Raw genomic sequence first — 18,155 nt, 5'->3', positions numbered from 1 at the left:
ATACTGATAAGTTCTCTCTGGGCATGAACTACATTTATAATTGTCATAAACTACATTTGTAAGGCTTTGCGGTTTTTACAGGATTTTTCATTATGGAGATACTATTAGCTGATTTGGATTTGTTATGCCAGCATGTCTAACCTTTATTTTTCTTTAAGAATGGAAAATTGGTCACTGCAGTTTCTAATAACACCGTCCAAGTCTATACATTCCCTGAAGGAGTTCCTGATGGCATACTAACACGCTTCACTACAAATGCAAACCACGTGGTCTTCAATGGAGATGGTACTAAAATTGCTGCTGGGTCAAGGTGAGCTCAGCTCCCATGCGGTGGTAGGACGGTGATAGTTTCAGGACACTGTCCACTTTCATTGTTGTTGCCAAGTCTTTAATAAAGGGTTTTGAGGACAAACTTGTGAATTAAAAAAAAAAATTAAATATATTGCTTCTAGTGCTGAAAAAGATCAGAGAAAGGTAATAACTTGTTAGAAATTTTTAAAAAAATTATTTCAGGTAGACCCCAAATCCAAATTTTTGCAGAATCTTTCTTTTTTTGTATTTCTTTTTTCTTTTCTTTCTTTCTTTCTTTCTTTTTTTTTTTTGAGACAGGGTTTCTCACTGTATCCCTGGCTGTCCTCTAACTCCCTCTGTAGACCAGGCTGGCCTCTGCTGGGTCTAAAGGTGTGCACCACCACACCTGGCTTCTGCAGAGTCTTTTAATTCTCCTTTTGGGGTGGGGGTGGGGGAACTTGTTGAATTGTGAGGCAGGATGTGATAGTACTTTCTAAAATGGTTGTAACTGTTAATTAGATTAGCAGTGATAGCTAGAAGTATCCAGAGAAGCCATTTAGGCAGTGGTTATATTTTAACAAGGTCAGAAATTTTGACTTTTTTATTTTTAGCATTTTTATTGAATAAAATGAAACAGCAAGTTACTAAATTTGGGTGAGAGTTTGCAAGTTGTTATAAAAGAATTCTAGCAATCACTTTTGTTTTTGAAATGTTTAAGCCATGCTTTAGAAGAGGGTTTTGTATTGGCATTTATTCACGTACTTCCTTTGCACTGTTACAGTGATTTTCTGGTCAAAATTGTGGACGTGATGGATAACAGCCAGCAGCAAACATTTAGAGGCCACGAAGCCCCTGTTTTAAGTCTGTCTTTTGATCCCAAGGGTACCTTTCTGGTAAGTCTTTCATTCCTTTTTCATTTTCTTCAATGTGTTTAAAGCTATGGAAGAATTGGTAGAAAAATTTACCCTATTGGTAAAAAACTTGTTTTATTATTAGTTGAACCAATTTCTAAGTGGTATTATGGCTGTAATTACAGAGAAATACATTGTTTATTTCTGCAGGCATCATCTAGTTGTGATGGAACTGTCAGAGTGTGGAATGTTTCTGATCAGGTAAATTAGTAAATTTAAATTTAAAACATTTTGCCCATTTCTATAGTATTTTGGGTGTTACATAATATATTATTGGTCCAAATAGTTATTTATCTTTATAATCTGTTTCTATGAGTAACATTAAGCATTGCTTTCATTATTTCAGAATAATCTGATAGAAACATAAATATGTTTAACAATAATTGCTTTTACATCAACTCATAGGAGGAACTAAATAGTATTTAACTTTTAAGCTTGATAAATTAAAGGGGGCAATTTAGTCATATATCTAGAGGATAACTATCCTCTATATTAGATTGTATTAGATGTTGCTGATAGAGAAATAAAGACAGAGGCCACACTTGATCAGAAGAGTGACATAGAAATTAAGCTTCTGCTAATCAAGCCTGGTACAGGTTTTTTAAAAAGCTCTCCAGATGGGCAGAGGAAACAGTCTGGTCTCCCTGAGGCAGTCAGTGGGTTTGCCATCACACAGATACTGTGGCTTTAGGAAAATATCCCTCATAGATAGACTTCAGTGGCCACAGTTCTGCCTGAAGTCTTGAAAGAAGAAGTTCTGACTTTGATAACTTTGATGCCTTGCCATTTTATGGCAGACCATTCGAGATTTGTTTACTTTTGTCAACATGTTTAGTTTATTGAGGTCTTTTCTGGTCTTTTTGTGAAAGTCGTGTTTGCTTAATGTGCACAGAAAATGCTCTTGTAAAGTTTCTACTCTTCATGTGTCTGAAGGACTTAAAACAGAATAGGCTAATTAGTTGTGATAGTTAAAAATGTATTAAGTTGCTTTTTCCTAAGGCATAACAAATGGAGGAAACCACCTGTTAAATTTGTTTTGCATCTCTTTTGAGAGAAATTTTGCTAAAGAGGAGTAAATTTTCTTTTTGAAAAAACAGACATGTGCTGTTAGTTGGCCAGTACTACAAAAGTGCAACGATGTGGTGAACGCCAAGTCCATCTGCAGACTCGCGTGGCAGCCCAAAACCGGGAAAGTATGTGACTAAGCTTAGTGTTCAACCCTTAAATTACTTCTTTCAGTCCTTGTTAATTTTTAATGTGAAAAGTTTGCTTTGTATTGTAATTTTATTTGTATAATATGTTTTAGAACTCTAAGCCAAATAATGAATACTGAAATGCTTCAAGAACCATTTTAACTTTAAAACATTTTACTACGTGTATGAATGTGATGTTTGGGTGTATACATGCATGCCGTGACATGCTTGTAGAGAGGACAATGGACAATTTTTAAAAAGAATCCACGAAAGCTTGAGGTGTGGGCTGGCAGGATGGCTCCACGGGGTCAATAACAATGTATAACAAAATATACCATTCTATGAGATTGCAAATGTCTTAGGTGTTCATTTATAGGGAACTGCTTAAATAAATTTTGGTAGTCCTGAACGTTAGATTTTCTCTAATTGTTAGAATGAGGAATATCTTTCAGGTTCTTGTGAAACAGACTTTAAGATATAACTACAAACTATCAAGCTACAAAGTAGTAGGTATAGATAGAATGTTAATGCTTATTAATAAAGACATATCACTATACATGAATACTTAAATATATTTACTTAATATTTATATTTTACCTAACATAATTATAAATACTTAAATATACACACATGCATATATACATATGCATTCTTTGTTTTATTGTGAGAAGGGGCTCATGATCAAGCTTGCTATGTAGCTAGGATTTCAGGCTCATAAGCATCCTGCTAATATTCATACTTTTTTTTTTAAAGATTTATTTATTTATTATGTATACAGTGTTCTGTCTGCACACACCCCTGCAGGCCAGAAGAGGGCACCAGTGGTTGTGAGCCACCATGTGGTTGCTGGGAATTGAACTCAGGACCTTTGGAAGAACAAGCAGTGTTCTTAACCTCTGAGCCATCTCTCCAGCCCCAATATTCATACTTTTACAGTCTGCCTGTATTTGTCCTTATGAGTAGAACTGCTTCTGATTTGGAGAGACTTTCATGACAGACCCTTCCTTTTAGATCTTGTGAATATTTTTTTCTTTAACACAGGGACTGGCTGTGTAGCCCAGAAGTCAGGATTCTCCTACCTCTTTCTGAATGCTGGGGTTATGGGCATGTATAACCATACTCAGCTTTCATAAATTGAGTGAGCACTTAGGAGTGTAGATTCACTTTGGTAACATATTTACTAAAATTGGAATGATACAGAGAATTTTAACATTGGCCCCATGCAAGGATGACATGCAAATTCATGAAGCATTGTATATATTTTTTAATTCCATGTTATATAATAACTTGTGTTATTTAAAAATAAAATACATTATTAGATTTTTAATTAATTAATTTTATGTGTTTGTATGTTTTGCTTGCATGAATGTCTTCTGCCTCATGGGCATGCCTGGTGCTTGAGAAGGTCAGAAGAGGGCATTGGGTCCCCTGGGACTGGAGTTACAGACTGCTGTGAGCTGCTATGTAGGTGCTGGGAATCAAAGCCAGGCTCTAGAAAAGCAGCCAATATGCTTAATTGCTGCGCTGTCTCTTCCGCCCCATTTTTTAAATTTATTTGTTTGTTTATTTATATTTTTATTTATTTTTTTGGGGGGGGGAGTTTTTGAGGTAGGTTTTCTTTACATAGCCTTGGTGGTCCTAGAACTAACTCACTCTGTATACCAGACTGGCCTCAAACTCACAGAGATCAGCCTGCCTCTGCCTCCCAAATGCTGGAATTAAAGACATGCACCACCACTGCCCAGTTCAGCTTCACTTTACTAAGCTTTTTAAATATGGAAAAATATACATTTTTTTTTTTTTTTTAGTGTTTTGATAGTGCTGTTTTTTTTGGGGGGGGGGGGTTTTGGTTTTTCGAGACAGGGTTTCTCTGCGTAGCTTTGCGCCTTTCCTGGAGCTCACTTGGTAGCCCAGGCTGGCCTTGAACGATAGTGCTGTTTTTTGTTGTTATTTTTCTTCCTAAGTCCTGGGCCTTGTGTATTTAAAGCATATATTCTTCCACTGATCTATCTCCCAGCCTTTCTACAGTTTTATTTTTTCTACTTATCTGTTTCTTGGAAGAGTATAATAAGCAAGAAGTTGATTTCTTTTTTCCTCTCAAGGCATTAAAAGTATTATGGAGCTAGTAAGATGCTCAGCAGGTAAAAGTGCTCGCTGCCAAGTTTAACTACTTGAGTTTGAGCCCCGAGACACACTTGGGAAGAGAGAGCCAACTGCTGCACATGCACAAATGCAAAACAATGAATAAATATCAATGTCATTTTAAAAATTAAAAAACCAAGGACTCTGGCTTGATTTCCCAGCAGCAAACAAGGTGGATTTTTAGATAGAAGAAGGCTAGATTCTGAGGCTCGAGAAATGGCTCAGCGGTTTAGAGTACTGGCTGCTCTCTCAGAGCATATAACCATATAGCGGTTAACAGACAGACATCTGTAACTCCAGTTCCAGGGCAGCTAGCACTCCCCTCTGGCCTCCACGGGCACCGTGTGTGCAAGTGGTGCAGACGTACAGCAGGCAGCATGCACACATAAAATCAAAATAAATAAATCATAAAAAAGAAATAAATAAAACAAATATAGTAAAGGGCCAGTGAGATGGCCCCGTGGATAAAGGTACTTGTGGCCAAGCTGACAGCCTGAGTGTGAGCCACAGACCCTGACAAGGTGGAAGAAGAGAACAGACTCTTCCTACCAGTTGTCCTCTGATCTCTCCGTGTGCACTGAGGCGTGCTTGCTCTCTCTCACACACATGCACAGTATTTATTATGTGCACTAGCTACTACACTTGCTTTGTTTTTCATCGAAAGTAGTAGAGTGATGTTCACTTGGTTTTTTTACTTATCAGGATTTCAAATCAAGTGAGTTTTGAGTTTTGTTAGTAGTAGTTGAAACTCAAATTTGCTCTTACGTCTTGTGAGTGTGCCTAGATTAGCGTTGTGTTCTTTTCCTCTGCAAATTGGATTTTTGTCATTTTATTTGTCTTCCCCAATAGTTACTAGCAGTTCCTGTGGAAAAATCTGTTAAGCTGTACAGAAGAGAGACTTGGAGTAATCCGTTTGATCTCTCCGATAGTTGTATCTCTCAGGTAGGTTTGTAAGGACACCTGGAGTAGTAACTGTAGCGAGGATTGAATGCATACTTCTTCATGCATACCTCACTAAAAGCAGTTGTCCAGTATGAAGCATGTGGGCTGGAGAGGTGACTCAGTGGTTAGAGCACTGGCTGCTCTTCCAGAGGACCCAGGTTTGATTCCCAGCACCCACATGGTGGCTCACAACCATCTGTAACTGCAGTTCCAGGGGATCTGATGCCCTCTTCTGGCCTCCACAGCAATGCATGCAGATGGTACCCAGGCATACATTCAGGCAAAACACCCATACAGATAAAAATAAATAAATGGACATTTATAGGAAGTAAAATTACCCTTAGCTTGATATTAGAGTAAATTTTTCTTGAATTTTTATTGTGAGTTTCAGTGAGACTTGTGATTCTAGTCTCCAGAACTTTAGTAGAAGAAAGCTTATTAGGTTTTTTTTTTTTCCTTTTTAAAGATTTATTTGTTTATTTATTTATTTGTTTGTTTTTTAGGCAGGGCCTGTCTTAGTTAGGGTTTCTATTGCTGTGAAGAGACACCGTGACCGCAGCAGCTCTTATAAAGGAAAAACATTTAACTGGGGTGGCTTACATTTTCAGAGGTTCAGTCCATTACCATCATGGTGTAACATGGTGGCATTCGGGCAGACACGGTGCTGGAGCAGGAGCTGAGAGTTCCACATCTTGACTTGCAGGAAGTGGCTTTCTCACTAGGCATGGCTCGAGCATATATGAGATCTCAAAGCCCGCCTCCACAGTGACACACTTCCTCCAACAAGACCACACCTAATAGTGCCACTCTTTGGGGGGGGCATTTCTTTCAAACCGCCACAGGGTCTCACCACATAGCCCTGTCTGGCCTGACATTCTCAATGTAGATCAGGCTGGCATTAAACTCATAGAAATCCACCAGCCTCAGTCTCACTAGAATTAAAAATGTGTGCCATTACGCCAGGCTAGATGATTCTTTTTTATTTTAAGGGTATGTGTTTTTTTTTGCGTGTGTGTAAGTGACTGTGTATGTGCCTGGTGCCTGAGGAGGCTAGAAGAGGGCTCTGAGTCCCTGGCACTAGAGTTCTGGATGGTTATGAGTTGTCCTGTGAGTGCTGAGAACTGAACCCTGGTCCTCTGCAAAGGCAGCCAGTGCTCCTAACCACAGAGCCACCTCTCCAGCACCTGGTTAGTTTTCTTATTCTGTCTCTATCTTTCATTTCCTCATTTCTCTCAAATTTTAGGCCGAAAATTACTCATCTATATTCTTTCTCTCTCTATCCTCATGTAAGTTTTTGCAGTTAAAGGCTCAGGGTAGCAACAGTGACTTGCTGAGGTTCGCCTCATTTACTGGTGTCTCCATTTGATAGTGAATGATAGGAGGACCACCCCCCCACCCCCTCCCCACCCCCCCACCCTCACCCCCGCTTTTTCTTTTCAGGATGATAACATTGTTTTGTATTGTTATATTTCATTGTTAAAATTAGGCAGGTACTAATTTTCTCTTGGCTAACAAAACAACATATGCTAATAGCTGAATATTATTTAAAATGTAATTAGAATAATATAGACTAGAGATTTAAAACTATTTGGGGGTAATAAAGTGGGTAGTTTCAAAATGTACAACATCATTATTAACTGTTTCTTTGTAGACACTCAATATAGTTACCTGGTCTCCCTGTGGGCAGTATTTGGCTGCAGGTACTATTAATGGCTTAATTGTAGTTTGGAATGTGGAAACCAAAGACTGCATGGAAAGGTACAATTTATTGTTCTTGTTTTATTAGGAAACATTTGTACGTTTTGACTGTTAATCAAAATGAAAATAGCTCTTAGTTATGAAAACCATTTAGTTTTTTAAATATTTATTTACTTATTAATTGTGTGTGTATGTGCACACTGGAGAGAGCCTGCATGGCACAGTGTACTGTAGCGATCAGAAGACATTGCATGAGCCAGTTCTCGATTCATGAGGGTTCTGGAGATCAAACTCAGGCTTGGTGACAAGCATCCTTACACACTGAACCATCTCTAGTACCACGTAATCTTTTCATGTTGAAATTTACCTAGAAAGTAAAGAAATGTAGTTTGTATTTGTTTTTGGATGGTGCTGAAGACTGAATGATTGCTAGACAAGGACTCTACTACTGAGTCACATTCTCTAGTCCAGTTGACTGTATCTTTAAAAGAACCCACTTTTTCATTTTTAGGGTAAAACACGAGAAAGGTTATGCAGTTTGTGGCCTGGCCTGGCATCCTACTTATGATCGAATATGTTATACTGATGTGGAAGGGAACCTTGGGATCCTGGAAAATGTTTGTGACCTCGGTGGAAAGGTGTCAAGCAATACGGTAATGTGTAGCATGCTAGCTAGAACAGGCTTTTCCCAGTGTTCTGCCAGTGTGTAGATTTAGAAAAGATGAGTAAACTGCCTTATTTTCTTGTGAAATTACAATTTATGTTTCTATCTTAGATGTTCAATAATCATCTGTAATAAAGCTATTTAAATTTGTTCAATCTAACATTGCTCAAATGTATTTCACAAGGAAGCTTTGCTTCCTCCACTGAATGCTTTTCTAAGTGATTATTTTCTTTTTTATTTCTTTGTAATTTTCTTTATAAAATACTATTTTTGCATTTTGTGTGATGATTGTTAGATAAATGTTTTAGAGCTAAAACTTAAATTTAATAACCAAAACAGGTCTCAGTTGGCTTATAAGCCTTTTCTGCTCTGAATTAGGCTCTACTCTTAAAGCTTCCTGGCTACCTCCTCTGCTTGGTCATTTACCCTTCTGGAGTGCTTTGAGCTCACAATCTTGTTTTATATCTCCTTGCTTTTGTTCATTCACGTTCCTTGACAAATGTACCTTCTCATATTTCAAGTTTTATTGTGGACTTCTATTTGAAGGCTGCAGAATAAATGCTCCCCCTGAAAACCCTATTAAAGTGAAGAGTCACATAGGATAAAGAAGACAATTGAAGCAGTGCTAGAAATGAAATTTTTCAGAGTAAAAACTCAGAAAGATTATTTTAAATTGGGTTTTCAGAAGGTTGGATTTAAATACTGGAGAACTAAGGTACACCCCAGCTTGCATGACTAAATCCCCAAGATGCAGAACTTTGTAGCATTAAGCACTTCCAAAAGTGGGGCTGACAACAGTAGATTTGATTCAATGAGCAAAGAGACCCTCCAGTCTCAGTGTCAGATGGACAGAAAGGTAACCCTTCTCCCCAAATCCTCATGTCTACTTTAGCAGATGTTGGAAATTTGTTCTCTAGAAAGGCAAAGTCGAGAAGGTATTTGGTCTGGGAATTCTGGACACAATTGAGTAGCATTAGATGAGGGAAGGTTTGGAAATACTGTACTGAAAATAGGTTTACATGAAAGTGGTGATGCTTGGATGTTAAGATTCCCAGTTCACTTGTATGTGGCTCCTTGCTCTGTTCTCAGAAGGAGCTTCTTTTTTGGTTGTTTCTAAATTTTATTTATGAATTAATACAAAATATTCCAGATCAGTGTATTCTAATCCTCCCCTCCTTCATCCTAGTTAATTGAGAAGGGATGTGATTCATAACTAACTCTCTTTACTGTTAGTGTGTAACAACAAGTCTCAGAATTTTTAATTTGAAAAGGAAAATTTTCAGTTGAAAAAATTAAACAATATATTTATTCATCAACATGATACAATTTAGAATTGTAACATACAGTTAAAAAAAAAAAACCAACAAATTTCTCAGTGTTTTCAACTCTAACTCTGAGAGGCAGAGACAATAAATCATCATTCCCGGATATTCTCAAGAGTTTTGAAAACTATGATACTTTGAATATACTTCTAATAATCTTTACATTATATAATTTGATTAGTTAAAATTCTTATTTCAAGAATAAAATACACTAAGTAGTACTTAGAAAGAAGTACATCCTACAAGAATATTCCATGAAAAGCACAATTTAAAATTCAATTCCCTCTGCTGGGCAGTGGTGGCACAGATCTTTAATCCCAGGACTTGGGAGGCAGAGGCAGATGGATCTTTTTGAGTTCGAGTCCAGCCTGATCTACAGAGTGAGTTCCAGGACAGCCAGGGCTACATAGAGAAACCCTGTCATGAAAAACCAAAACAAAAAAAACCCCAAATAACAACAACAAAAAAAATTCAAGCCCCTCATGGAATCATATGTGGACCCTGCCCATTTAAAGATTTATTTTGCACTGAAAATGTTATACCTTGAAAGAACATTCAGAACACTTACACAAAGTGACTATGTATGTGAACTCATAGAAAGTATTTTCCTCTAAATATATTGTGGTGAAATATTTCAAATACTTTTGGAAAAAGGCATCTTGGAAGTGACAGTGACCTCACTCTTGCTCCTTCCAAGGTCACAGCACTTCTACCAGATTCCCACCTTCCCCTCCACTCTGATTCTGCCCTGGTGGAACTGCCTGAAACTGGCAGTATCCATGATTCCTTCCTCTTCAGGGAGGGTGCGTGCAGTCGGGTGAACTTCAAAACCCGCTGCTCTTTTTGCCCAGCTAAGTCCCCTTTACCACAAGCTTTTTCAAGGACACCGTGGCAGTATAGGGGCTTCTTTACTGTCCCTTCATGGTGACTGCATGTTATTGAGGAAATTGGGGCTCCCTTTTGTGGATTCTTAGTTTTATTCATAAACTAATTTAAAATGGACTTAGGAGGAAGCTTGAGTACTATTTTATTAGAAAGGAAAACAATAGTAGGCAGGTAGAAATTCCCAGCAGTTGCGGAGAGCCTCGACAGAGATGGAGAAGAGTCATGCCTTTAAACTAGGCATGGAGGTCAGGAAGCAGCTGTGGAAAGCTGGGCGGGTGGGTCGGAGTGTCTTGAGAACAGCCTCGGGAGCCAGTGTCAGGGAAAGCACGCCTGGTCCTTTAGCAGTATCTGGAAAACAGGCGAAGCTATGTTTTTGAATCAAAAAAGCAGGCAGCCTTAGCAGTGCTGTGTGATGACGGCACTTCAGGTGGCTGCCTGCATGTGGTGAGTGCACACACGTCTATCTCTAAACCTGGCCTGTCCCCAGGGTGCAAGGCATTTAAAGTAAAAGTATTCGTTAGTCACTTTCAATCATAGGTATGTGCTTGGCAGAGTTGATACACGTCTCTAGGAGCCAGATGTGTTGGCTGTCTGGAGTCCCTGCACTTGTAGGCAGAGCAGCAGGACCAGAAGTTTCAGGTCAACCTCAGTGGCATCGTGCGTGTGAGGCCAATGTGGGATATACGAGACAGTGTTTCAAAAAACCAAAAACACAAAATGTTGCCCTTGGGATCAAGGCTATACATTTATGTGCAAGGAACTTTTATCTCCGGCGCCACGTTCACAGCCAAAGAAAAAGAGCCGCCTTTTGCCTGATTGTTGTTCTAGATCACTTACTGATGTGTTCTAATTTAATTTTCCAAGGTGTCTAGTAGAGTGGAAAAGGATTACAATGACCTTTTTGATGGAGATGATACAAGTAGTGCTGGCGATTTTCTAAATGACAATGCGGTTGAGATCCCTTCTTTTCCAAAAGGAGTTATAAATGATGAGGATGAGGATGATGATGACCTCATGATGGCTGCAGATCGTCTCCGACGGCGAAGCCATGTCTTGGGAGATGATGAAAACTCACTTGGTATGAATTTGACTTTGTGCGTGTGATCATCCCCTTGCTGATTAGTTTTCCAAATGTTATTAAAACTATCAGAGATGGCTTCATTAGTGTGTAGTGCTACATTCTAAATCCTATGTTAAAAAAATTTCAAGTCAACCATGTAAGCCTTTTTAACAAACTATAAAGTAAGCTATAGTCCGAACAAAGAGGAAATGATAGAGATTAACTCAGTGAAACTGACAATAGAAAAGTTAGAGAGGGGGCTGGCTCAGAGGGTAGAGGCGTTTATGCCCGGCCTCGTCACCCGAGTTTGAGTCCCAGATATCCCACGAGGTAGCAGGAGAGAACTCAGTTCCCAGAGTCATCCTCTGACCCCGCCCGCACACGTGTGCCGTGGCCTGTTCACATCTGCACTCAAAGACACAGGAAACTAAATGGGCCAGTGAGACGGCTCATCAGGCAAAAGTGCCTGCCCGTTAAGGCTGACAACCTGGGCTCGGTCTCTGGGACCCACAAGGACATGGTGAACACCATGGAGCCATCTCCACAGCCCCGGAGCTTTAAAGACAAGTATGATTCGTGTGTGTGTGTGTGTGTGTGTGTGTGTGTGTGTGTGTGTGTGCACGTCACAGCATACATGGAGCTGGCTCTCTCCCTCCACCTGTATGTGGGTTCTGGGGATCGAAGTCGGGTTACCAGGTTTGCACAGAAAGCAGCTTTAACTGCTTAATCATCTCACTGGTCCACCCAGAACGTCTTTAAAAACGAGATAGAAATGAAGGATTTGTAAACTGAGTTTGTACTGTAAGTAGGTGGTAGCTAACAATGCAGTGACTACCAGCAGAGTTGGGTGTCCTTGCCTAGGTTGACGGGAGGCACCATGTGTTCCGCCTCCCGGGACCTTTGAATCGTCACTCTGCGTCTGCGTCTTTAACATGCCGGGGGAGGCGACTCGTGTGTCAGCTATTGCTCAGAAACGTGGGAGTGTCACTCTGCTCTTCCAGAATGTTTTTCTTTTTGTGATTGTCTTATACTGCTTTGTACTGTAGATGCTACAGTGCTAAAAACCGATCTTCACAAAGAGGAAGGGGAAGATGACCAGGCAGGCAGTCTTCACAATCTCCCCCTTACAAAACCCCAAAGGCCATTCTACGATGGGCCCATGCCAACACCCCGACAAAAGCCGTTGCAGCCCAGTTCTACACCCTTGCATCTCTCTCACAGATTCATGGTAAGCCTTCTTCTACACCTAACTTTTAAGTCATTCTTCAGCATTGTTTCCTCCCTACTTATTTGATGGATTGAAACATAATTTCAAAAACTTTGCTTAAGTGGGCTAGAGCATTTTGACTGATATAGTTTTATGGTGGGTTTATTTCATGGTTAACTAAAATTTTTAATCTTATTTCAATCTTACTATTGAAGATTTTGTGAATTCTGTTTTGCAAAATGAAATAACATAAAAATATGACTATGTATCTTGTAATACTTGTTGGAATATTTCCAAACCTTATTTCTTAAAATCTCACTGAGTAGCCTAGAACTCACTATGTAGACCAGGTTGACCTCAAATTTGTGATAGCCTCCTGCCTCTGCCTCCTGAGTGCTGGGATTATAGGTGTGTACTGTCATGCCTGGCTATATTTTTTATATAAAATATTACTTGGATCCTAAAACATTTGTTGGAAGATGTTTTTTAAGACAATTTCTTTTCATTTCTTTTCTTTTTTTTTTTTTTTTTTTTTTTGAGGCAGGGTTTCTCTGTGTAGCCCTGGCTGTCCTGGAATTTGTTCTGTAGACCAGGCTGGCCTCGAATTCACAGAGATCCGCCTGCCTCTGCCTCCTGGGATTAAAGGCGTGTGCCACCACCACCCAGTTTGTTAGACGTTTTTATTGAAGACATAGTCTTGGCATACATTTTTGTGTAAATACAAAGAGTGATATTTTATGATAAAACTATTGTTATTAAAAATTCTCATCAAGAAATACATCTTAGCGTCAATATTTTATTTTATAGCAATGTTAACATTATGCTTTTCTGGCCTTGGTGGCACCAGACGTGCACATGGTGAATATACATACCTACACGCAGGAAAAACACTCTTACACATTAAAAAGACAGACAGACAAGGACCAAGTGTGAGCCTATAATGTACATAAGTGAAAAATAAACTTTCTAAATGGTAACAATTTATATATTTATCCTATAACAAACCAGTTACTTGACCAGAAAAATAAATCTGTGGCACTTACATCTTTATTTGTGTAGAAACTCAAAAGTTCAAGGTATTTTTTTTGAAGAATGTAATGGCTTGGTTAAGTGCTTTTTCATTGTATTACTTAATGTAATTCTTAACATGTTAAACACTCCATTTGCCAATTGATTCTGTGACTTTTTATAAAGGAAAGAATAATTAGTCATTGTAGCTCTCATATGACCACTGCTTCTGAAGCTATGCTGAGTTAGATAAAATGTGGTAACTCTAGGTACAGCTTGAGTTAGTGTTGTTAGTCAGAGCTCTTGCAATGTAGCCTTAGGAGTTGCTGTTTTTCTTACTCTATCTTACATACTCATAGGTGTGGAACTCTGTTGGGATTATTCGCTGCTATAACGATGATCAAGACAGTGCCATAGATGTGGAGTTCCACGACACCTCCATCCACCATGCAACGCACCTGCCCAATGCATTCAATTACACAATGGGAACTCTTTCCCATGAAGCAATTTTGTTGGCCTGTGAAAGCACTGATGAACTAGCAAGGTACATAGGGGAAATCTGGCAGTGAACTGTTAGATCAAATTGTGTCTTCTACTACGGAACACCAGAAACTAGAACTGGGTGTAAGCAGAGTTCACCTCAGAGTGTTGTCTCCTCATTGCATCTTCTGCGTGGGAAAATGATAGGATGTAATTTATAATACAGTAGAGATGAGGTTATATTTTATGTTGTTACTGCTGTTACTATTATTACTGTACCATTCATAGAACATTCAGAAAATGAAAGTTCCTTTCATTCCTTTGAAAATTCCCTTTAGAATTCTCTCAGAATTAATAGTTTGATATGTATCCTTGACATCTTTTTTGTATGAACCCTCCTTTTAAAATTTAGTTTATTGTAGTATAATTTATATACAAGAAAATGTAACCATACTTCAGGTTGATGAGTTGACAGATTTGTATATACTTGTGAGTAAATACTACTACAGAGTATAGAATATTTTTTATTATCTGAAAATTTTCATATTTCTTAATATTAATTCAGTCCTAGTCTTGAATAACTGCTGGCCTCAGTTTTTTTGTGTTTGTTTTGTTGCCATAGATGAGATTTGAAATTTTTAAAGGAAGATAACATTAAGATGTAATAAATATCAAGGTTTTCTTTTTGCTTAGTGGATTATGGACTAGTTTACATGGTTTGATAGGTAGACAGATATCCTTTTTGTTCTCCTTAGACATATATTACAGCTCTGTATATTTCCTTTTTATTTTAAAATTAGTATTCAGAAAGTTAGTTTTTCTTCTGTTTCCAAATTCAGGTGGTGCCTGTATTCCAAATTCATACAGAGAAAAGACTGGAAATACATTAACTTGTAGCAGTGTTAATAGTTTTACTGATGATATATGATTCCTTTTTCTTTCCTTTTGATCTTTCATTTTTTTTTTTAAATGAGAACTATTGCTTAAAGTTTTGCTACTTTGTAACTTTGTAACTTGGCTAAAGTCTTGGTTGTTGTTTGTGTATTTATGGTATAGAAACACTTCATAGCCTTTACATCCTATTTTGCATTCAGTATTTTGTAAATATGTTCTTATATCTTCAAATATCCTTAAAAAATATGAGTCAACAGATTAAACATAGATTATTTTAAGTTTATTTCATGGGTTTGGGATGTAACAGACACAGAGTATTTATCACCTTCAAGGCAGTGGTTTTATGCCTGATACTAGACATGCACACACGCATGCACACCCCAAATGAATTTTTTCATGATTACTTCATTAAAATCAATTGTAATAAAATAGAAAAATAAACTTTGGCATCATGATTAATTATGTATAAAAATATCTGCATGCCTTTAATCTCAGCACTCGGGAGGCAGAGGCCGGCGGATCTCTGAGTTCAAATCCAGCTTGGTTTACAGAGTGAGTTCCAGGACAGTCTGGGCTGCTATACAGAGAAACCTTGTCTCAGGGAGAAAAAGAAAACCACATGTAAAACTTTGGTTGTTTCTGTCTTATTTTATTTCTTAGCAAGCTTCACTGCCTGCACTTCAGTTCCTGGGATTCCAGCAAAGAGTGGATAGTAGACATGCCTCAGAGTGAGGATATTGAAGCCATTTGTCTCGGTCAAGGGTGGGCTGCTGCTGCTACTAGTGCCTTGCTCCTCCGGCTGTTTACTATTGGAGGTGTTCAGAAGGAAGTCTTCTGCCTTCCTGGACCCGTGGTGTCCATGGCAGGACACGGAGAACAGCTTTGCATTGTTTACCATAGAGGTGGGTTTTTCCATGTCTTACATGATAACAGCATCTTGAGTAAAATGGAAACTATTTGAGCTATTTTTTTTATTGTTATTGACATCCTTTTTTGATTGTATACCTCCTTTTACATTTACTTAGTATTTTCATCACTGTAGTCTTTGAATTTAGAAAATTCTGCTGCGTTACTAAGCAAGGAAACTGAGGATGCTCCATTTATTTATAGACTGTTACAGAGGGAATTCCAAGGTAAAACCTGGTTTTTGCATGGATAAAGTGTATCTTTTGGCGGGTACACTGTTCAGTATAAATACCTCAGAATAACCTACAACTTCTAGTGTGACAGACCAGGGCAACTGTGAGCGTGGCTTTTCAGAAGTGGGTCCTCCTTTTCCTCGTTTCTATCCTTATCTCGCCCCCTGCCCTTCCTCCATGTTAACAGAGACCTTAGCGAGGTTAGTGATCGAGGTTATTTGTTTTGTTTTCAACAATGGTGATGAAAACACTGTCTTTTCTTGACTTCTGTGACATCCTTGTCTAACTTTTCCCCTCACTGACCACTCTTTTTCTCCTTTTGGCTCCTCCTGGTGTTGACTTTTTGCTGGAGTTAACTTCATCTTCCCTGGTATTCTCGGAAGGTCAGAGCCTTGCAGTCTGTTGACAGCGCAACTACAATAAAAAATAGATTTTCCCTGGGCGGCGGTGGCGCACGCCTTTAATCCCAGCACTCAGGACACAGAGACAAGTGGAGCTCTGTGAGTTCCAGGCCAGCGTGGTCTACAGAGTGAGTTCCAGGACAGCCAAGGCTACATAGAGAGACCCTGTCTCAAAAAACAAACAAGTAGCTGGGCCAAAAAACAAACAAGTAGCTGGGCGGTGGTGGCCTTTAATCCCAGCACTCGGGAGGCAGAGCCAGGTGGATCTCTGTGAGTTCGAGGCCAGCCTGGGCTACAGAGTGAGTTCCAGGACAGGCTCCAAAGCTAGACAGAGAAACCCTGTCTTGAAAAACAAAAACAAAAATACAGCTTGAAAGCCAGGTGTGGTGGTGCACACCTTTAATCCCAGCACTTGGGAGGTAGAGGCAGATACCTCCTGCTTTCAGGGTCACCCTAGTCTACATAAGAGAGTTCCAGGTGAGTCAGAGCTCTATATCTGTCCAGAAAGTCAGACCCTGTCTCTACAAAACAAAAAAGCCACCCCAAAACAGTTTGAGAAACTACTGTAGGGGATTTTATTTAAAAATATGGTTTTAAATATGTGTGTCCATGTCTTCTTCTAAACTGGTATACTAGTCCTACCTCATATCTTGTCTGTGGGCATCCATATTTGGTTGCTCATTTGGAAAATGTGTGTTGTGTTTTCACTGGCCTTTCGAACTCATCTTGGCCATATAAGTGAAACCTTTACAATTTTTCTTCCAAACATTCTGTTTAGCAGTTTGGTCACCTTGGTAATTAGCATGTTAACAGTTCATTTTAACAACCGCTCAAGCCACATAAACTCCTTCAGTATGGTCAGAACCTGTTTTGTTCTGTGGACTAGCCCATTCCAAGTCTGTCTCATTTCATAAACTAACACCCACATGTCATGCTGCATTGCTGGTCACGGTCGCCCCGACTAGTCTTTCAGCTCTTAACGCTGGCTCGTTACAGTCTGTTTGCTGCATAGCTGCCGGGGTGATCTTTTAAAAGCATAGCTCACCTCCCTTTTCTGCTTCAATTTCTCTAGCTTCCTTTCATTTTTATAATTGCAACCAAACTACTTGCCAGAACAAGGCTTTTACTGGTCCTACGTGATCTGAATGTCCTCTGTTTCTTCAACCTCCTGCCTTTCCATTGTCTCTCAGGCTGCTGTGGTCACGCTGGCCACTCTGTTCTGTGAACTCTTCATCCTTATTTCTGTCTTAGGACCTTTCCAGTCCCTGTTCCTGTGTCACTGTAACCAGTTTTTAAACGTGAGCCCATATGAGGTTATATAACTGAATGGCAGTCACCAAAAAATTTAGCAATGGTAAAAGGCTTCTAAATGCAACCATAAATTAATTCAAAGCGCGCAGTAAGTCTGTAGTGTTTGTATAAGGCTTGTCTTTGTTGGTGTGACTTCACTGGGTTCGGAATGCCCAATATGCACTCGGAACTGTGCCTGCCATCCCACCACCTGAAGCACCTTGACTAAAATGTATATGAATTCAGTGTGTTTGCTGTCCATGGGAAGTTTTCTACTCTTAAAGAAACATAATGGTTTAGTTATTGGAAACAAAGACAATATTTTCCTACCATCATTCCTCAAATAAGTATCTTTGGATTGGACTGTGTCAGGATGCTTGATTGTAAAGCTTGCTGTTTTAGTCTCATAAAAAGTGGTGAATGAAGCTGGCCACTAGTGGTGCACGCCTTTGATCTCAGCACTCGGGAGGCAGAGGCAGGTAGATCTCTGTGAGTCAAGGCCAGCCTGGTCTGGTAAATGAGTTTTGGATTGGGATTAAGACAGAGTATCCAGCCATTTCTGAATGGCCCTGTTTAGTTTCTTTTCCTGTTGCTGTGATAAAGTACCTGTGTGAGACAGTGGTGGTGC

The 18,155-nt window shown here is 39.2% G+C and overlaps 1 protein-coding gene and 1 non-coding gene across 4 annotated transcripts in view; both read left to right on the top strand.

The window, feature by feature from the left end:
* Wdhd1 (WD repeat and HMG-box DNA binding protein 1) overlaps window positions 1-18,155 on the top strand; it is a 43,441-nt gene that overhangs the window by 6,265 nt on the left and 19,021 nt on the right. For 2 of the 3 annotated variants that reach the window (XM_076544848.1, XM_076544850.1), the window contains exons 3-13: window positions 159-310; window positions 1,073-1,184; window positions 1,353-1,403; window positions 2,300-2,395; window positions 5,387-5,479; window positions 7,131-7,237; window positions 7,689-7,830; window positions 10,913-11,126; window positions 12,155-12,336; window positions 13,683-13,867; window positions 15,358-15,599. In XM_076544848.1, the coding sequence (XP_076400963.1) occupies window positions 159-310; window positions 1,073-1,184; window positions 1,353-1,403; window positions 2,300-2,395; window positions 5,387-5,479; window positions 7,131-7,237; window positions 7,689-7,830; window positions 10,913-11,126; window positions 12,155-12,336; window positions 13,683-13,867; window positions 15,358-15,599 (1,576 nt within the window). The remainder of the gene's footprint in view (window positions 1-158; window positions 311-1,072; window positions 1,185-1,352; window positions 1,404-2,299; window positions 2,396-5,386; window positions 5,480-7,130; window positions 7,238-7,688; window positions 7,831-10,912; window positions 11,127-12,154; window positions 12,337-13,682; window positions 13,868-15,357; window positions 15,600-18,155) is intronic. The other variant, XM_076544849.1, reaches the window with a different exon arrangement.
* On the top strand, window positions 3,554-3,658 carry LOC121832512 (U6 spliceosomal RNA). Its single transcript, XR_006076155.1, has one exon. It is a non-coding gene; the product is annotated as a U6 spliceosomal RNA (small nuclear RNA).

This window comes from Peromyscus maniculatus, chromosome 9, assembly GCF_049852395.1.
Source record: "Peromyscus maniculatus bairdii isolate BWxNUB_F1_BW_parent chromosome 9, HU_Pman_BW_mat_3.1, whole genome shotgun sequence".
Classification (NCBI taxonomy): domain Eukaryota; kingdom Metazoa; phylum Chordata; class Mammalia; order Rodentia; family Cricetidae; genus Peromyscus; species Peromyscus maniculatus.
The sequence above is the reverse complement of the archived record's forward strand: the minus strand, read 5'-3'. Positions and strand labels throughout refer to the sequence as shown.